The sequence below is a fragment of the Falco peregrinus genome, chromosome 3, assembly GCF_023634155.1.
Source record: "Falco peregrinus isolate bFalPer1 chromosome 3, bFalPer1.pri, whole genome shotgun sequence".
Lineage (NCBI taxonomy): Eukaryota > Metazoa > Chordata > Aves > Falconiformes > Falconidae > Falco > Falco peregrinus.
The window spans coordinates 81488187-81507159 of record NC_073723.1 but is presented as its reverse complement, the minus strand read 5'-3'; the positions used below and the strand labels follow the sequence as shown (position 1 = coordinate 81507159).

Here is an 18973-nt window from a genome sequence, read left to right as displayed (position 1 = left end):
GGAGAGGTCTGGGGAGGTCAGCAGGAACAGTGGGGGACTGGTGATGGGAGGGAAGCATGACACAGGTCTATAACCTCATGAATGACATGGCAAAGTGGGGTGGTTGTTCCTGCCTCTTCCACTATGAGGATTTGGGAATACCAAGTTTAGGTAGCAGGTGCAAAGCATCAGAGAGCAACAGAAAACGGTTCTACCCTGTGCACAAGAGCTGTGGACCTCCTTGCCACCAAGTGATGTTTATATGGGTTCAGCAGGATGTTGGAGAGGTTAATCACAAAGAAATTTATTAAGTCTGTCCCTTAACTCCATTAACTCAGCACACAGGAGCCATTTACAAAGTCTGTGAGTCAGAAAGTGCTGGAAGCTGGGTACGTGTGATTGCTCTGTCCCCATACACTTCCCCATGTATCTCCTTTTGGCTGCTACGGGTGCGGGTAGACTTCTGATCTCACCCAACACAGCTATTTCTTATAATGTCATGGTTCTGAAGACTTCCAGGACAAAGTGTAGGATCTGTTTTTTCATGTTGTAACTGTTGGAAATCTCTCCGTGAAATTTGATAAAAAAAATAAATAAATAAAATTGGGGCTAAGCTAAACGTTGAGTTCATGTTATTTGCAAAGTGCGGTAATAGCACAATGATGAATGCTATAAAACTGTCAGGGTAGATGGGACTGCTGTCAGGTAGCTTGGAAGTTAGTCACCTGTTTGCCTCCTGCAAGGAGCTCTTAAAAGGGCAGTGACTGGGGAGTTGAGTACAAACCAGAGCCCAAGGCAGGCTTACATCAAAGTGTTAAATTACAGAGGTTGTCACTGTAGTTCTAATTGGTGAAAATTTGCTGTGACTTAATCTCCAGGCAAACACATTAACTTGCAGTTGAACAGATTTCTTTGTCCATAATTTGATGTAATACATGATGAAAACAGTTGATTAAAACACGATTTACCAAATTGCTATATCTTATATTTTTTAACTGATTGGGACTCGTGACCCTGCAAAAGCAAGGGCAGGCTGCAGAGGAAATAGACACAACTCTGTAGCATAAAGCTGTGGTTTTGCGGAAGAGAAGGAGGAGGAGAAGCTTCAGAGAGCCTCTTGCAAGGTTGTCAAGGTTACAGGTGCTGTTGCTTCTGTAGGTGAGTGGCTTGGGCATTCTCTGCTGATAATTGGTATTGGCTATTTTCTTCTGAGATAACAAAATTTGCATTTTAATTAGATTGTTGCATTTGTCAAGACTGAAGCATAACTTATAAGTCATTGGAAGCTTTTCACAGGACCAGGGTAAGGACTTTGAAAAAAATTACAATAGCTAAATTTACCCCACTGTTATTTTTAAACTTTAGTTTTTAAGCATTTAAGAGGCAAGAATCCCATTATAAACTCTCCATGAATTAACCACCTAATATGCCTACCTAGTTCCTTAGATTCCAGTATAACTGTTGCTTTTGGAAGCTAGGATTCACTGGTGTGGTTTCAGGGAAGCTGAGAGCTGCATGCCAATCTGGTGCTCAGCGTGAGAACTGAGGATTTGCACTGAACTTGCTGCTTTGAGACATCACTGAGACGGCAGCAACTGTGGCTTGGCCCTAGGAAAGAAATCTCTGCTGATACCAGTGTGGTATGGCTCAAGTGGAGTCTGGCAGCGCCAGTATATACTTTAGGAAAATAAATGATGCCATGGTAGATTTCAAGCTGCACTTGGAATTCATACAATACTTCATACTGAATTTTCTGCCAGATTTAAGAGTGATATGGCAAGATCTTCATCTACTGTGACGATATGCAGCACCACTGACTTCGTTAGAGCTATGTAAGTGTATGCAGTTGGGGATCGGGCCCAGGAGGTTTATACTATAGATCAAACAACCACTGCTGCACTGAAGGAGTACTGGGCGGAGTAGTGGTGTTAGTAAGCAGGAGCTCAGAAAGCATGCAGCCTGCTTTGTAGACTGAGGAGGAGAGATTCACTGCTCCTGCAACAGCAACACCTAGTCAGAAAGCCCACCACAGCTTTGGAGTTGGAACAGCCCTGATTTACTGGGAAATATTTTTCATGTGCTAAGTCAGGTATTTTTGCAAACTTTTTAAAAAAATCAAGAAATGGCTCACCCTTTGTGATGGGGATCTGAAAGTCTTGCTACATCAATATAAAGTGTCCAGTTTTAAGTAAAGCAGTAGTGTCAGCAAATGCCGTGCCTTCAGAGCATCTTAACTGCTGGGCATGTGGAGCAGGCATGTGCTTCTTCCTCCCACTGCTAAGGGAGAGTGAGGAAATGGCACTCGAGTCTCAGACCAGCCCTTGTGTGCCTGCTCTGCCTCCTTGCCCTCTGCTTAAAATATTTGATTCCTCGGCTTCCCTACTGTCCTTCTAGGCAGACAGAGAATCGGATTGTTGGTTGCTTCATCAGCAACATCCATCCGAGTGGCAGGGATGAGGGAAGGGCTGCTGGAGGCACAGGGGCAGCTGGGGCAGCCCTGCACCAAGGGTCCCACTGCTGCCACCTCACCTGTCCCCCATCACCACAGGCTGGTCACCTCTGGCCGGTCCAGCCATGCAAGTCTTGTTTCTGTGGCTGCTCCTCAGAGGAAAAGGAAAGGGATGAGCGTCACCTGCTTGATGGGAAGGGAGCCACGTATTCAGTGCTAGCTCAAACAGCATCAAATTTGAGTGAGGTTTGGGGTGAAGCTCAGGGCTTTCTTTTCCCTAGAAGTCTGAGGGTTTGGAGAAATGTTAAAAGGAGTGCTGTGGAATTACTTTCCCATGTTTGGACACTATATTGTACTGACATTTATTTGCATGGTGTTGCAGTAATACAGTCAGTTCAGCCTTTTCATTGATGACCTTTTCTGTAACATTAACCACAATATTGCGTGCACACGATATTGCAAAGAAAAAGATGAAGCGGGGATGCCAGTTGGCTATTGCCAGTCTAAGTACTATATAAGATTTTCAGTTACAGTAATGATGGGTGCAAATGCAGAACCAGAAAATAGGCAATTTTCTGTTGAAAAGTTGCATGATACTAAAAGAATATGCGTTGCTGTCATTTATTTTTGTAGGGTTCTTTTCTCAAGTAGATGGTTATTGCTCTTCCTGTATTTACCAAAGCAATGACTTCCCCCCATATTAAATAGTTTTAAGAATTGAGGGCAAACTTGTATATTTACATTTAATAACTTTCTGATGTAAGAAGGACTTGTCACACATGGCTTTAAGATGCTGCTAATTGTGAATGGAGGCATTTACATTCTGAATCCTAGTGAATTGTATTATGTGTGTTGCACTGTTTTTGCTTCACACTCTGGTTGGTTTCTGTAACCAAGTATAGCCTGCAACATTCACTTTCCCAGAATGAAATAAAACCTGCACAGGGGATTGACATCACTTTTGTTCCTCTTGTGCCTATTACATAGTGTTTAAATTTCAAGTGGTCTTTTAGGTTTCATAGAAATTCTCCATGGAAAGTAGATTCCGCTTTTAATATTTTAACTCTTCGTATCATACAGCTTTGTAAATCACAGGCCTGTTACAGGCCAACATGCAAAATATTCCATTATCTTTACCTAATGTGTGGGTGAACTCATCTTGGGATGAAAGTTTATTAGGTGCAAGAAGAATACTGTATTTAACTGAAACAGAATTATGTAGATTAGAGTTGAAATCTTTTAAAGTTCCAGCACGGACAGCTTAGTTAACAACACTGCTTTATCTCAGCTGAAAGCCAGGGCACCTCCCAGCGTGCGGTGGGATCCAGGAGCGTGGCTCCCACCCCAAAGTCCTCCTTCCTGTGTTCTCCAGCCCAGTGTTACTTTGCGTGGACAGACTGAGGGGGATGCAAACACAAAAGTAGCACAGTAACGGTAGGTTAGCAAAGCAGGTAATTTTACATGAGGTATGCCCTATTTTGCTATCCATTATGTATCCAAAGCCTCGAATGGGCAAGAAGCCACCTAAAACTATGGAAGAAGCCACATGTTAGAGATACTTGTCAGCAGTCAGTCCTAAAACAAAATACTGGCTTAAATAGAGAATTAATGGGCACGACATGGTGAAGGACATTTCTGCAAGTCTTGCAGGTCTCTTTTAGAGAGTAGCTCTTCAGTGAGAAAAGGCCTTCGTTATTGGCAGTTTGGCATCTTTCTTCGGAATTGTCTCAGGCTGCTGTGTCCGTACAGAAACACATAACCTGATCCAGAGAGATAACTGTTAAAATTGATTTGGGAACTATTTGGTTTATGCTTCAAAATGTGTAGCATGCACCTACCTTTGTTTTTTTTCAGAGGAAGCACTTAAAAAAATGCATTTCTTTAGAAGAAGCGGCCATACTGCTAGGCTTAGGTCTTAGAGTAGATCCCTGGCAATGGAACACTGAGCCTCAGCTGTGGTTTATTTACTTGTATGGCAAACAGGTTGGCAGTCAATACGCATTTTGCACACCTGTATTCTTTAGAGTTTCAGCTGTATCATATCAATATATGCTGGCCCCTACTGCACATCCTGCCCTGATGGATCGTGGCACCAACATCAATGGGCCGTTGAATGTCCAGGCTCTGCCTGAGCAGCTGTTTGTGTGCTTAGTGAACGGGAGGGCCAAGTTCCCCTGAGGACATGACAGCGTATCGATAAATGATCGGTAGGGTTTAGTGCTGCTTTATAAGTGCATGTGGATTTCCAGCACAGAAATAGACTTTTTTTTAACAGAACCACAGATATTACAGCACTCAGCCTTCTGTGGCAGAGAGATGAGAGGTTGTCACCTTTTGAAAGAACCAGATTTGTCTTGTGAACATTGTGCTGGTGGGTTGTTCTCCTGCCGCATCCTCAGAAATAAAGTTATTTCGGTGTACTTTGCAAAGGGATGTTTGTAGACTTTCTGAGTTGCATAAAAGAGAATATTTAATTTTATTCATGAAAAGCATCTTCATCCAGAAGAGACTGGAGATATTCCATCCTACTGGAAAAGGACTATTTTCTCATGAAGTGGAAAATAAACTAATCTGATACTTTGATTACTAGACTAAATACGATGCTTGATTCCAATGGAAAAATGTAACATTTATAAATCAGCTCTCTAGTAGCCTGCAGTAACACTGTTGATTCTGAATATGTGGCATTTTCTCTAGCTTAAACCTGTATTCATCTGCATCGCCAGTTTGCGCCGAGGTCTCTGTCACAGTTGCATGTTTCACAGAAAGGCTTTATTGCACCTTCCCTTGTAGAGGGCAGGACAGTCTGCAGTGAAGACACCCAGCCACATCGCAGGGCAGGGTCCTTGCTCTCTTTGCTACTTTTATGCCTTGTGCGTGATGCTCACATTTGTTAAATGTTGCCCAGCGTTGCTCACTGTGTGTTAGATTTTCTGTGCTCAAGACTAAAACTGAACTATGCTGGATTACAGTGTGCTATGGGTATCACATAATAAACTCTTTCCTTTTTTTAGGCCCGAACTGCTTTGCAGAAACCATTGTCATTCCAGCAGGCCGGGAGGTGAAAACTGATGAATGCACTATATGTCACTGTACTTACGAAGAAGGCACTTGGAGAATTGAACGGCAAGCTATGTGCACTAGACATGAATGCAAACAAATATAGGAAATCTACAAACCTAAGTACTTTTCGTGGTTTTTATAAAATATCTCACAGCAGTGAGCACCCTAGATGACCCAGGGAAATCTGAATAAGAAAATTCTGGTGAGGAGCAAAGAATAAAATACTGGTATTTTGTTTTTCAAAGTAACATAATACTGCAAGGCAAAGAAGTACATATATTTAAAACATTTGGACATAAGAATACCTGTCTTAATAAATGTGTTATTTTCACAGTGAGTACACTAAAATACACTCTATAAAATATTCTATGTATTTCTATAATACCATTATAGAGCTTAAAAATAAATGTTTTATATAGACAATACAGATTAAAGTACTGTATCATTGCCTGTCCTGTTGAATACTTGCGCCATGACTTAAACATTATATTTCTGTTCTAGTTTCATCATATGAGGGTTTTCTTGGGGTTTTTTTTGTTGGGGGGAGGGGGTGTGTGCTTATTTTCAGTGTAGTGGGGCAGGAAAGAGCCAGAATATGACAAAACTTTGACGTTCTTGCTTTTGAAAAAAAATGGAGCAGAATATGCTTTCAGAGAACATGCACTCATTTATGAATATTGCTGTAATGTAGAGGTGGGTCAGCTCCTTTCTTAGCTCCACTGGTGCATATCTACGGGTCCACAGCCAAGATAACTTGGAGCAGTGGGAAATACGAAACTGATCTCTCATAGCTGGTGTTATAAAAATTCAGTCGGACAAAATCAGTCTCTAATATGTGGATCAGACATAACACATTTCAGCAGGACAAATTCCTTCGTGATGTAAACACTGTAACTTTGCCCAGCCAGTGGAAATGATGGTAAGAAACCACACAGCATCATTAATGTGATGTATAATGGATGCGAAGTGCAGCTTGGAAGGGATAGAGCAGCCAAACAAGCCTCCACTTATGTGCCTCATGTTGTTAATCTGTGGGTGGGAGAGCTGGTTAGTGGCTGTGCCATTCTCTGTGCCCTGCTATTGCCACCTTGCTGGGGCTCGTTCAATTTTTTGGTACTTTCTGGCAGTCTGTAAGGGGTCTGTGACACTCTGTGTTGAGGAGAAAGGTTTAGAACCAGGTCTTTGGATCCATCGGGATTTCTAGCACAGAAGCTGGCCCTGACTAGATGTGAGCTGAATCACATCTCCCTGCTTCAGCCACCAGCAATCTGCTTAGATTCATTTTGGGTTTAGTTTAGTTTATCACCAGCTCCTGCATTATGTCTGCTTATGTTAAGGCAATGGCTTAAAAAAACAGTTAAACATGGGCTTATCTTTAAGCTTTTGCTAGAAGGAACACAATTAATTGGTATCTAAAACAAGACTACTCTTTGCTCCTCCTCCCATGGTGTAGCCTGGTTACCAGGCTTGCATCCATCCAAAGGATGATTTTCTGGTACTTCTGAAGACCATGGAACTTTGCCAGTGACTTCAGTGGATTCCAGTTACCACCTCACATCTGTATTTTGAGCATGTCTATCACTGGGTGTTATTTTCCCCAGTGATGGTATGGGAGAGGAAGAGGAGTGACAGAATCAGAAACCAAGGAACCGTCTCTTGCACAGACAGTCCTGTGGCGAATTCATGCATGGTATTAGTCTAGTCACAAGAAGAATGGGATTGGGGAAGACAGATTAATGGATTTAAATAGGTTTAAAGCAGACAAAAATCAGGTAAATAATAACTTTCCCTGAAGTGGATGTGCAGATATGTAAACATTGTACTGGAAATACTGTCCTCCAGTAGCTGGGCTTCCTAGCAGGGATACAATAAATATTATAACTGGGTTGCCACTCAGTCTACTGGTGGCAATGGAGGATGACACAGAGTACAGATATTATTATTTTTTTCTTGGAAGATGGGAAGGAGTGTTTCACATCTCATTTGTACCTAGACCATTTTATTAAAATAATATTTCATTCATTGTATACCTTTCATTAACCCAGTGAGACACTGCTTATTTGGGAGGTATGATTTGGCTAAAAGTTGTATTATTTTGAGTATACCTATCCATTTCATAAGATTCAGTAGTCATATGACAGAAAGCTAGCTCCTAAATCAGTAGGATCCATGCTTGATGGCTGTGTAGGCTTCTGCTTACTGAAATGAAGTATCTTCACAGCTCTGAGAAAGTGCCAACAGTCTTCCACGCACATCTCCTCAGTGAGTGGAAGCAACCACGTAGGAAGCAGCAGTACAACATGAGTAAGAGCAGAGAAGGTGGACTCGTAGGTCTGTGTGGGATTGCCTTTCCAAACAGGCTGCTTGGTGTCCCTTTAACACACATGCTTTCAGTGAAATTACGAGACTCAGAATTTGTGTCTTTCTGTGTATGGCCATAACATTTACAATTTTTGAAATCTCACCTCAGACTAGTCACCTTTTGCTTCTCTTTCACTGAAGGATCTTGCTAAACCTTATACAGTTTCTCAGGGCTTGAATTTCTGTTCTTTAGGGAAGGTCTGTCTTTATTGAAGTAGTGAGTACAAAGTTAAAAGATAATTTTATAAATATTTTCTATTGCATATTATTTCCAGAATATTTTTCCATCTTTCAATCCTGGCACCAACGTATAATGTCAACTTTACTGTAGTAATAGTTTGGTCCTTCCCCATTTCATATGGAATTTCCTGGGCAAATTCATCTCCACACCCAGTTCTGTGGGTGGTTTCTTAACAAGATTGTATTTTGAAATGTAATTGTCTTTCTTTTTGAGAAATAAACTTCAAGTCTTCTAAGATTTTTTTTTTTTTTTTTTAAATTTAGTGAGGTAGAATTCATAATGAGCTTTGGACCTTCTTTATACTAAGATCACTGGCCACATCCAGCTTTGGCCTGTAGCGTTACCACGAGAGCTCTTTGGCGGTTCCTGAGATGGGGAGATGGGCTGAGTGAGTCTTCTTGGGCAGATCTCACCAGCCCCACCGAACTGTGGAAGCACAGTTGGCATGCAGTGTCTTGTGGGTTAACCCTGGTAGGAGCTAAGCACCACGCAGCCGCTCACTTACTCCCCCCCTGCGCACCCCAAGTGGGATAAGGGAAAAGAAAGGAAGAGGAAAAGCAAGAAAATTCATGAGTCAAGATGAAAATAATTTAATAAGCAGAGAAGTGGAAGAAAAAATCAAAAACAATACAAAAGAAGTGATGCAATGGCAATCCCTCACTACCTCCCATGGGCAGACTGGTGGGCAGCCAGTTCCTAAGCAAAAAGTAGCTAACCTTACCTAAACCTCGCTCCTCTCCATTTTACTGCTGAGCAGGACGCTATATGGCGTGGAATATCCCTTTGGTTAGTTCAGGTCACCTGCCTGGTTGTATCTGCTCCCAAGCTCTCGTGCACCCCAACTCTACTCGCTGGGAGTGAGTAACAGAGAAGACCTTGACACTGTGCACACCCTGTTCAGCAATAGCCGAAATACCGGTGTGTTACCGGCATCGTTTTGGTCACAGATCTAAACCAGAACCCCATACCATATACTACAAAAAACAACCCCATCCCAGCCGCACCCCAGGCACGGTGATACCATCAGCAAGCCGGGCACACAGGCGGACACACCAACAGACCCCGAGAGCCAAGCTCCAACAGGTGACTGTACCAAGCAGTGCGGGGGCCTTTGGCAGTGCAGCTGGGGAGCCCAGATTTGCAGCCTGCTGCATAGCATCACTTCACGTAGAGGCTTAAAACAGAAACCTTCCTTTCTCTTTATGGGAGCGGAAAATAAAAATGTGGGAACTAAAAGTTGGAAAGTTAAAAATTAGCTACTATGGAATGCAGCTGGAAACCATTCATCTCTAAGCAAAAAAACCAGAACGGCTTGTGGTGGACACATGTACTTATCTAAATTTTATGATTTGGTCATGTAATACTCCTGTTCATATTTAACCTTAAAAAATAAGAGAAAAACCATCTGCATAATTTCCAGTGAACCAAACTCCAGAGAATATTGGCTTCCCTACTGGAGCCTAGGTACTCAGCTAGTTTTTGCTTCAGTGCAGACAGTATTATGCATTCTGTGTACGAGGAGTTCCTCAGCTTTGCAGGTGGGTTGTGCCTATAAAAGCTGTATTTCTGGACACACCAACAGCTCATGAATAATTTTGTATTTGAAGGTCTGTTGCTTGCATAATGAATATTCTTCTCAGATGTTCTTATGTAGCTGCATTGGCATGAATATGAGATTTCTGCTTCTACTTCACTTGCTTCTGCTTATTTCCCAGCTGAAATCAAGACAAATTAATTCTTGGTTTAGCCCCATCCGTTTTTGTAGGAGTTCACTATACATTAATTTGGCTTTAAACCTGTGTAAGAAGGTGCCTGAAGAGATGATACTCAAGATGGTTTCAGGTAATTATAAAATTGCATAGTTAGTGTGCAATAGGATTCTTTGTATGACTCATTTAAACCGCAAAAAATACAAGTGCTGGTGTTCATTTAAATACTTATGTGAGATTTAAAAGGGAAAAGGGGAAAAAGAAGAAACATGAGGTATGGGACAGAGGAGCTGTGTGTTACAACAGGAATGTTTAAAAAAAAGAAAAACATAGCTACAATGTCATTTGGGTATTTCAGAGGGAGGTTTTCAAAGAATATAAGAAAAACAAATGAGAAATGTATTTGGGCACAAATTGGAATACAGGAAATTCTAGCTGCAGACGGAAAACAAAAAAATACTGTAAAGGTGATTGAATACCGGAGGATGTTGCCCAGAGATGTCGTGGAGTCGCCGTCCTTGAGAATGGTCACAACACAACTGGACAGAGTCCAGAGCAGCCTGCTGCAGCTGAACCTACATTCAGCAAGGTATTGCACTAGATGATCTCCAAAGCTGTAACACTGAAAGCCAGGTTTAAATGACATTGAATTAAAGTCTTTAATAGAAATAAGAAAGAAAAAGATAGGATGAAAGGTCCCTTTGCTTTGGAAAACAATTGATTCTCATATGGTGTAATATAAAGTATACTATCGTGATTGTAAAGTATTTCATGTTACTTTGGATGGTAACTTTAATATCTAGACGATGATAGCTCCATAATACATATGAGGCTTTGAAAGGCACATTTTATTTAAGGATCTAATGCAATCCAGCTAAACGCTCCATTTATTCCCCTTATCAGGCAATGAATTTTCTTCACAGCCTGTATCATCATGGGTTTTCTGTCTGCGGAAATATACCTTCTGCCCTGTATTCCTGCTGCATTAAATACAAAACACAAACTGGGGAGACAGCATTGAACCGAATATCACAGATATTTTTTTTTTTTTTGCTATCCAAGTATTCAAATTTAGCATTGCTTTTTCATAAAACTACCACTTCAAAAAGTTTATAACTTGTTCAGTTTTGAGAAGGCAGCCACTCCTTCCCAGAATTCGCTTGCCTCTTAAAAAGTACTTATGCTCAATCACACTAAAAAGGTAAATTTCCAGTCTTCTGAAATGTCATATTAAACAACTCTCATAGCAGAGAAAAAATAAACATAACCTAGTATGCTTTTCAAATTGCTCATATATAATATGTGCCTCATTCATTTTATACAAATACAGGAAAACTCCAAACTTGTATATCAAATATCAGCTACAGAGAAGTCAAACATTTTTATTGTTTACCTGTTGAGGCTACGTGGAAATAATGATATGGAATATTAATTAAAGAGTAACAGGAAACCACTGACATATTCAGCAGCACAAAAGCTGATGTTTAAGAACAATCAACTCTCAACCTACCAGAAATATTTGTTACATTGTCCATGTTAGGTTCATTTGGGGCTATTAGTAAAGCTATTTCTGTAACACTTAACAGTCTCCTGCTTTTAAAAAGATCATTGCTGTTAAGAAACGTACAGCATAATTAAATCTATTGTTGAAAAGGCTATACATACTATAGTAATGGAATAACAAGTTAGTCTGGTTGAATATAAACTGTATATTCAGCACAATCTGTCAATGTTGGGGATACAGAGAAAGATTCTATTGATGAAGGACGCAGAGAAGGCAGGGTTACTGAATGCCTTCTCCGCTTCAGTCTTTACCACCAAGGCCAACCCTCAGGAATCCCAGACCCTGGAGGCAAGAGAGGAAGTCTGGGGAAAGGGAGACTCTCACTTGGTCAAGGAGGATCGGGTCATAGATCATTTAGGCAAACCTGACGCCCACAAATCCATGAGCCACAATGGGATGAAACCCTGAGCCGTGCTGAGGGAGCTGGCCGATGTTATTGCCAAGCCACTCTCCATCATCTTTGAAAGGTCATGGAGGACAGGAGAGGTGCCTGAGGACTGGAGGAAAGCCAGTGTCACTCCAGTCTTCAAAATGGGCAAGGAGGACCCAGGAAACTACAGGCTGGTCAGCCTCAGCTCCATCCCTGGAAAGGTGATGGAGCAGCTCATCCTGGAGGTCATCTCGAAGCATGTGGAGGAAAAGAAGGCTATCAGGAGTATCCAGTATGGATTTGCCAAGGGGAAATTGTGCTTGACCAACCTAATAGTCTTCTGCGATGGAGAGACTGTCCAGCTGGATGAGGGGAGAGGCAGTGGATGTTGTCTACCTTGACTTCAGCAGGGCTTTGGACACTGTCTCCCACAACATCCTCATAGGTAAGCTGAGGCAGTGTGGGTTAGACCAGTGGACAGTGCGGTGGACTGAGACCTGGCTGAACAGCACAGAGTAGGCAGAATTAAAGACAAACCTGTAAACCCACTTACTTTTATTTTTTCCAGTAGGCCTGAAAGGGTGTGCAAACTTCATGAATTGAAACTGAATGTCACCTATCGGAAGGACCAAGAAACATTGTTTCTATACTCTGCGAAAATTCATAAACTTATGCATGGAGAAGAAAGTAAATATTCTAGTGTGTATAGTATCCCAGTGAAAATTACATCAGCTTTATTATTCTCCCTCAAAGTATAGATAAAATTCTATAAATTACTTGAATTGATAATACGGTCTGCCAACCAGACCGTTCTCTTTCTGATGTGCAGCAGGAGGGTAAATGTATAAAAATGTCAAAATGCTGCTTAATCTGTATTGCTATTGCCTTAAAAGCTGCATTCATTTCAAAGCGTAATTCTCAAATTAATTTGCTATCCATACTGTAGGAAGTTCCATGTGCTGGTATTACTTGGTATGGTGTTTTGTTCTTCTTTTAAGAACAGTTTATATTTTCAGAAAGACAATACTGCATATCATGCTCTCTCTTTAGCCATCAAACTACTGCTAACTAATTTAGTGTTATTGTGAGTGGGAAATTATGAAGGTAACATATGGATGTGCAGTGCTTCAGCCTAATGTTAACAACCCAGTGGTCTGTTTATTTCTAATTACCACACAAAAATAAGGAATAGGTAGCCTTTAGTCATTCTATGGATTACAAATAGAGTTTCATTTCTTAACTCCTAAACACTTTTTAACATGCTGGTTTGCAGCTATTTATTTTCAAATAACATTTGATAAAAAGAGCTATTTTATATATTCTGCTAGTTATGCTGTTTCTCCTAGTGTTTGAGCAATAAACAGTGTCACTCTAGAATCCTAATAATGCTTGTTTTCCTTTTTTTTTAAATGCCTTAGTTGCATATGTTCTATATAAAAGTTACTTTAGTTAATTCAAACCAAAAAGGCAAACCATACAATCTTACTAGTTACTTTCAAATGCACTGTTTTCCTTTTTTTGTCCCCTTCACATCAAAATACAATCTATTTGGTGCTTCCGGCTCTGTCATGTAAACAATGTATTACTGGAATGGTTATAGTATAGTATCTTAATTTAATATACCATATTGAAAAATTACTTCTTAGATGTAGCACAATATTTCTTTTTATTCCTTCTTTTCAGAGTATAGTTCCAGAAGACAGACATATATTAATCTGTGGTCCTTATTTGTGCTTAAAAAAAAAACAAACCAAACACCTGCAAACCCCATTTTCCAGAGAGGACAAAGAGCTAAAAATGGCCTTCACATGTAGCTCATTTTTATACATGGACTAGAAGGAAAAAGACCTAAAGGGAAAAAAAGAGTATAAATGTGATACTTATTAGAAATTCTGCCATTTGCATGGGGTATGATCTGCAAATACAAACACGATTTTAAACAGGATTGTGTTACTAAATACCAACTTAAATAAGGCTGTTAATGAATGACAATGACAAGGAATGCATTGAGCCAACTACTTAGTAATTCTCAACAGTCTTACGAAAGTGAAGATTAGTGTCATGAAGAGTACCATGGTATTTTATGTTACTGTTTGTTTTCTTCAGGTAAGAGCAAAAGTGTTATGCTCAACGTGGTATATCTATAAAGGTGGAACAGATGACTGACCGAAGTGGAATTTTACATTCTTTGGGAAGAAGTTACCAACTGGTCATTAGTGATATTATAATTCATCTTGAAAGTAAGTTTTTAGGATTTTTCCATTGGAGGCTACATTGCAATTGTTATGAGCTTTCAGTGCTGGATGTACACCATGAGCTGTTCACTATAATCCTGTTAACCAATGACTGAATGGACAGGTAGATGAAAACTACAATATAGACTTCTTACACCAGTCCATGCTGAGAGGAGCTGAGGTCTATCAGCAAAAGACAAACTATACAAAATACCTCTACTTTTGTATTTTCTTCTTGTGATTTAAATAGTTGTCTCTATTGGTGTTAACCTAGCAGCTACTCTAAAGACCTTAAAATTGAAGGAGTCCTAAGTAATAGGACCTAAAACATATTTACCAATATGCTGCTGAATCATTATTTTCTAAAAATTAGTGTGTTCTATTGATGTAACCAAAACAAACTGTACACATTTTTAAAATATTTATTAATATGACCACATGAAAATACATAAGAGCTATTGCAAGAGTGCAAATCCCTCAGCCTTTAGAACTTTGTTGCTCCATATATCAAACTGCTGTCACATAGAAGACAGTGAATTCCATTACCAGGGTTGCATGATCCTGGGCTGCATGCAACTATGGACCAAAAAAAAAACAAAAACCAAGGGAAAAATGTGGAATTTAAGTGATAGTAATAAAAAATATTTACATTTGAAATGTTTAGAATGCATCATTATCTATTTGAAAAAAGAACAGTTTTTCCAGCATTCTGCTAGTTGATGAAAAAATTGTATGTATTTCATACATTATCTGTCTATTAGACCTTATTTTTCTCTCTATCACTTTTCACTCCATTTACAGAGGATATGTCCATCAATTACATTTTAATATGGCCTATATCCAGTAATGTTTTAAATAAAGTGCTGTAGCTACTTATATAAGTAATAACAAAATAAAGCTGATAGCTAAGCTCTGATAATTATTAAAAAGTAGTGCAAAAATAATACATCAAACCAGAAATCAGTGTATGATGCAGAGCAAGTGTTCTAAAGTAAACGTTTTTTTTCCTGTTGAATCATGTTATGCCATTCAATGAAGTCTGTGCAGTCACCTGCAGAACGACTTCATCACAGAAGACTAACTCAGCATTACGCTCTTGGCAGAAAAAAAGCAGAATTTGAACTATTTGGTTATGACTATACTGAATCATACTTATAAGCTGGAAATGGTAGCCTTTTTTAGGATAGACCTTTAATTAATAGCATTAATATTCAGTATGCAAAGGTAATTAAGACCTTCCTTCCTTTTGCAGAGTTGGTGCTTACCAGGTCATTTGGTTTTCCCTGGCCTAACGACGAGTTCTTAGTCACTCCTGCACAAACCTTCACCGGGATTTTCAGTATTTGGTTTGGTTTATCTTTGTTTGCTGAGGCTGGCAGGATTCACTTGATCCCTAGTAGCTGTTGTTAGCTTGCCTAGCATTTTTTGCCACTGCTATTGACTGAAGAGGGTTTTAGAAGTCTTATGATGTGTAAGAGAGGAGTCCCCTGCAGCTGATGTCAAGACTCTGCCTTTTTAATAAATTAGTATAGGCAGGCCAAGACGGCTTTATGGGAAAGAGAAAGCCTGACACATGCGTGTAACTAAAGGCATTTTCTAACCTTGCTGTCTGGAAAATCAATCACCTTGTGTATCAGAAGAATAACTCTACTCTTTTTATTGAAGATTATAGGCACACTTCTAGTAAATCCTTCAGAATTTTCAGTTTATTTAATCAGAGCAAGGTAGGCTCCTCTTACAATGGGATAAAAACTTTATTTTTCAGAGGCATCATCTGATGCTGTCTAGCAGAAAGCATGAAAAAGAGAAAGGAATCTTAAGTAGGGACCTGTACTGGATTTAGCCAGATGCTGGAAAGTTTCTGTAACTGGTAAACTTGTTTCAATCTTTTCACTAATGGAAAACTTCTATTGGTATACCTTTACTTTGAAAGTACAAACATCTTTGCAAAATATTCTATCTTTAAATACATGTAAATACATCTAAAAATATATAATTTTTTTTATATATATACTTGCCACTTCACACCACACAAACTGAAATGCACACATCTCAATTTATTCTTGTATCCTGTAAGCTAACTAGTATTTTGCACTCTTCTGATTTTTAGGACTATTTTAAGATTGTCTTAAATAACATATTTCCTTTTGAACTTGCAAGTTACTATGATTCAATAATATAAATAATCACCATACTGTGAGAAAGAACTAAAGAAAACCAAATTAGAACTGACTATTCAGTATCTATTCTACTAAAAATAGCACAGAAATCAAGCCCTGCAAAATAATAAGAATAGTACAGAGTATGATATCAAATTGTCTCTCCAGAGAAGCCCTAAGAAATTTGTGACATTTTGTACTGTATTGATCTCCCAGCTGCATCTGGTTAAAAGAAAAAAAAAAAAAAAACAACCAAAAAAATCAGCATAAACAACAAAAAAACCCACCAAACACCCAGATTTAGAAAGCAGAAAAATCTCATATAGAAGATAAAATCATAGGAAGCAATTTCTAAAATGGCTGTACTTCATCAATTCAGTTTATTCAAGACTGCTTTACAGAAGCAGAAGACTAAATGGAAATATTAATCAGCAGTAACTCCATGTCTTTCAGTCACAGCCTCTATAAAATCACTCAGTAAAGGGTTGTGCCTGAGGCTTTTCTGGTACCTAACGAGCCAAATTTTGATATGTTCTACCACCAGTGTTTTCTGCCAAAAAAAATTCTTTAAAGATAGATGTATCACACAGTGACTAATCAGGTTAACTGATTAATTGACTAATTCAGAAAGAGATTTAGACTAGAAAATGGGAGTAGAAGGTGAGACAATAGCTCGATATTTAATGCCATTTAAATATAAAAGCAGAGGTGGAGAAAACAAATGAGAATATAGCATGATATAAAGGAACATAAGACTGAAGCATGGGGAAGAAAATGAATGCATGTTCTAATGCAGGAGATTTAGATTGGTAGATGATGCAGAAAGTGAAAAGGTTATGCTTAGCGCACAGATTTAGTGATGGCAGTGTGAAATAACTGATGTGCAGTTCACAGAGCACTGCACAACAATGTGGAGGAACCAGAGCTACTAGAACACTACATGAAACTAGGTATTCTAAACACAGTAGAGGAAAGAGAACAGCTTTAACTGAAAGTTAAAAAAAAGTATAAAGTAGAGTAGGTTTGTTTATGAATCCTGCAGAGGATATGCATAAGGTTTTTTATTTCTCCATGTTCTTGGGCCTACTCCATAACCTTTTATGTTCTGTCATATCCTTATGAAGACCTGGAGACTAGAAACACTCACACTACTCAAGGTTTAGTGTACTTTAAATTAGAAAGTCTGAGTAGCATCTGTTTAGATGTTCTAAAATAGAACTGGCCCATGAAATGGTAACACAGATGATAATCTGAGGTTTGCAATGTATCTGCAGTGATACCCTGTGACTGGTGCTAACCTCTGACTGGTAAGAAACGTATTATAAATTTTTCAGAAAAGAAAAAAAGAATCCAAGAAACCACAGGAAAGTTGATCAGACTTCTACACTATTTAAAGATTTCATGAATGAACACTGAAACACATGCAGGTAAGCAGAAAGTAATACAATTTGATGTAGTTCTATAAGCACATAATTAATTTTAAAGCACCTGATATGGCTGCACATACAAATGTAATAAACTACAGAAGACAATTAGAATGAAATTTTAAAGACTCTGAATGATGCTTAAAAGGGAAATAAAAGTTGGAACAAAATTGCTAAAGGCATTAGTCATGAGTTTGCTCTTAGACAGACCTTTACTAAATATTTCCACTAACAAGACTTATCAGAAAAAGTCCCAGTGAACTATGCTGACAACAAAACTAGGAGAAGCTGTGAATAAGGACAAGATTTAAATAGGCAGGAGAAATAAAAGAATGAGAAAGGCCTGTATATTTGTTTGATTAAAGAGCACTGTGAGCACAACTGCGCTCAGTGGAAGGGGGAAGCATCATATTGTTACGTCACTTGAGACAGAGGTTCTTAGGACCAAAAGAAAAGCACTGACGATGAAAAGGCACTGGTAAGAGCTCTTCTGAAATACCATGTTAAATTCTAGCCACCCCTGTGCAAGAATATTAAACGCAAAACAGGGCATGTGAGATACAGGTTTGCTGAACGCAAACTTACAAAAGCAGATAGAAAGTAGTTGACTTGTTCTGAATATAAAATAGGAGACCAAAAAAATCTACTTAACCTAAAGGGCATTCTCACCATCAGGGCAAATGAGCATGAACCTTTCATGAATTAATTTAGATTGAAAGCTTGATCTTCTAACTACAAAACAAGAGTAGCTAATGAGACCAAAACTCCCAAATAGTTCTAAAATGGACCCTAAAAATGTTTTCACTGGATTACAAGACCTGGTTCCAGGAACTACATAGGAAACAACTGGATATCCCAAGAAGCTAAACTCTGCTGTACTTCCATGGAAATACTTGTCAAACTGTTTCTGTAAGTAAGTGCATGTTTTGGAAATAGCTCCCCCACTAACAAAGATATAAGGGAAATATTTTCTATTTAAGTAACAAATCTAGGGATTTTAGCAAATGACAATTAATTCTCCCATGTTAGCATGGTCTCCTAAGCACTGCTGCGTAAAGTTTAAGGCACTGAAAACACTTGCAGAGAACCTACAGCAGACAGTAATCAGGCTGAACAGAGGCCTGTCAAACACGACCAAAACCACTGAACTTGAGGTGGTTTAGTTCAGTGAAGACAATATCAGAAAAAGAAAATGGTCAGAGAGACACAGCAATTATTTCAAAGATAAAGGTAATAGTATCATTTCCAGATTTACTGATACAGAACAAGAAGTAACAGGTATAAACTACAGCAAGGGAAATGACATAAGTGCCTTAGAAAAAACCTTTCCAAAAGTGAGGATGTGCAGTACTAAGTTGTATTTCTTTGGGAGTCTGTGTAGTCTTCTGATTTTGTTTTTTATGTTTGTTATGTTTTGACA

At 39.0% G+C, this 18973-nt stretch overlaps 2 protein-coding genes across 5 annotated transcripts in view; one reads left to right on the top strand and one right to left on the bottom strand.

Moving 5' to 3' along the window:
- VWC2 (von Willebrand factor C domain containing 2) overlaps window positions 1-5933 on the top strand; it is an 82102-nt gene extending 76169 nt beyond the window's left edge. For all 4 annotated transcript variants that reach the window (XM_013297642.3, XM_055800544.1, XM_055800546.1 and 1 more), the window contains exon 4: window positions 5443-5933. In XM_013297642.3, coding sequence (XP_013153096.1) covers window positions 5443-5594 — 152 coding nt within the window. In that variant the 3' untranslated portion in view covers window positions 5595-5933. The remainder of the gene's footprint in view (window positions 1-5442) is intronic.
- Window positions 5934-8667: 2734 nt separating this feature from the next.
- Window positions 8668-18973, bottom strand: part of ZPBP (zona pellucida binding protein) — a 30873-nt gene continuing 20567 nt past the window's right edge. Inside the window, 2 exon segments of the mRNA XM_027783842.2 lie at window positions 8668-9808; window positions 12290-14546. Coding sequence (XP_027639643.2) covers window positions 14455-14546 — 92 coding nt within the window. The 3' untranslated portion in view covers window positions 8668-9808; window positions 12290-14454.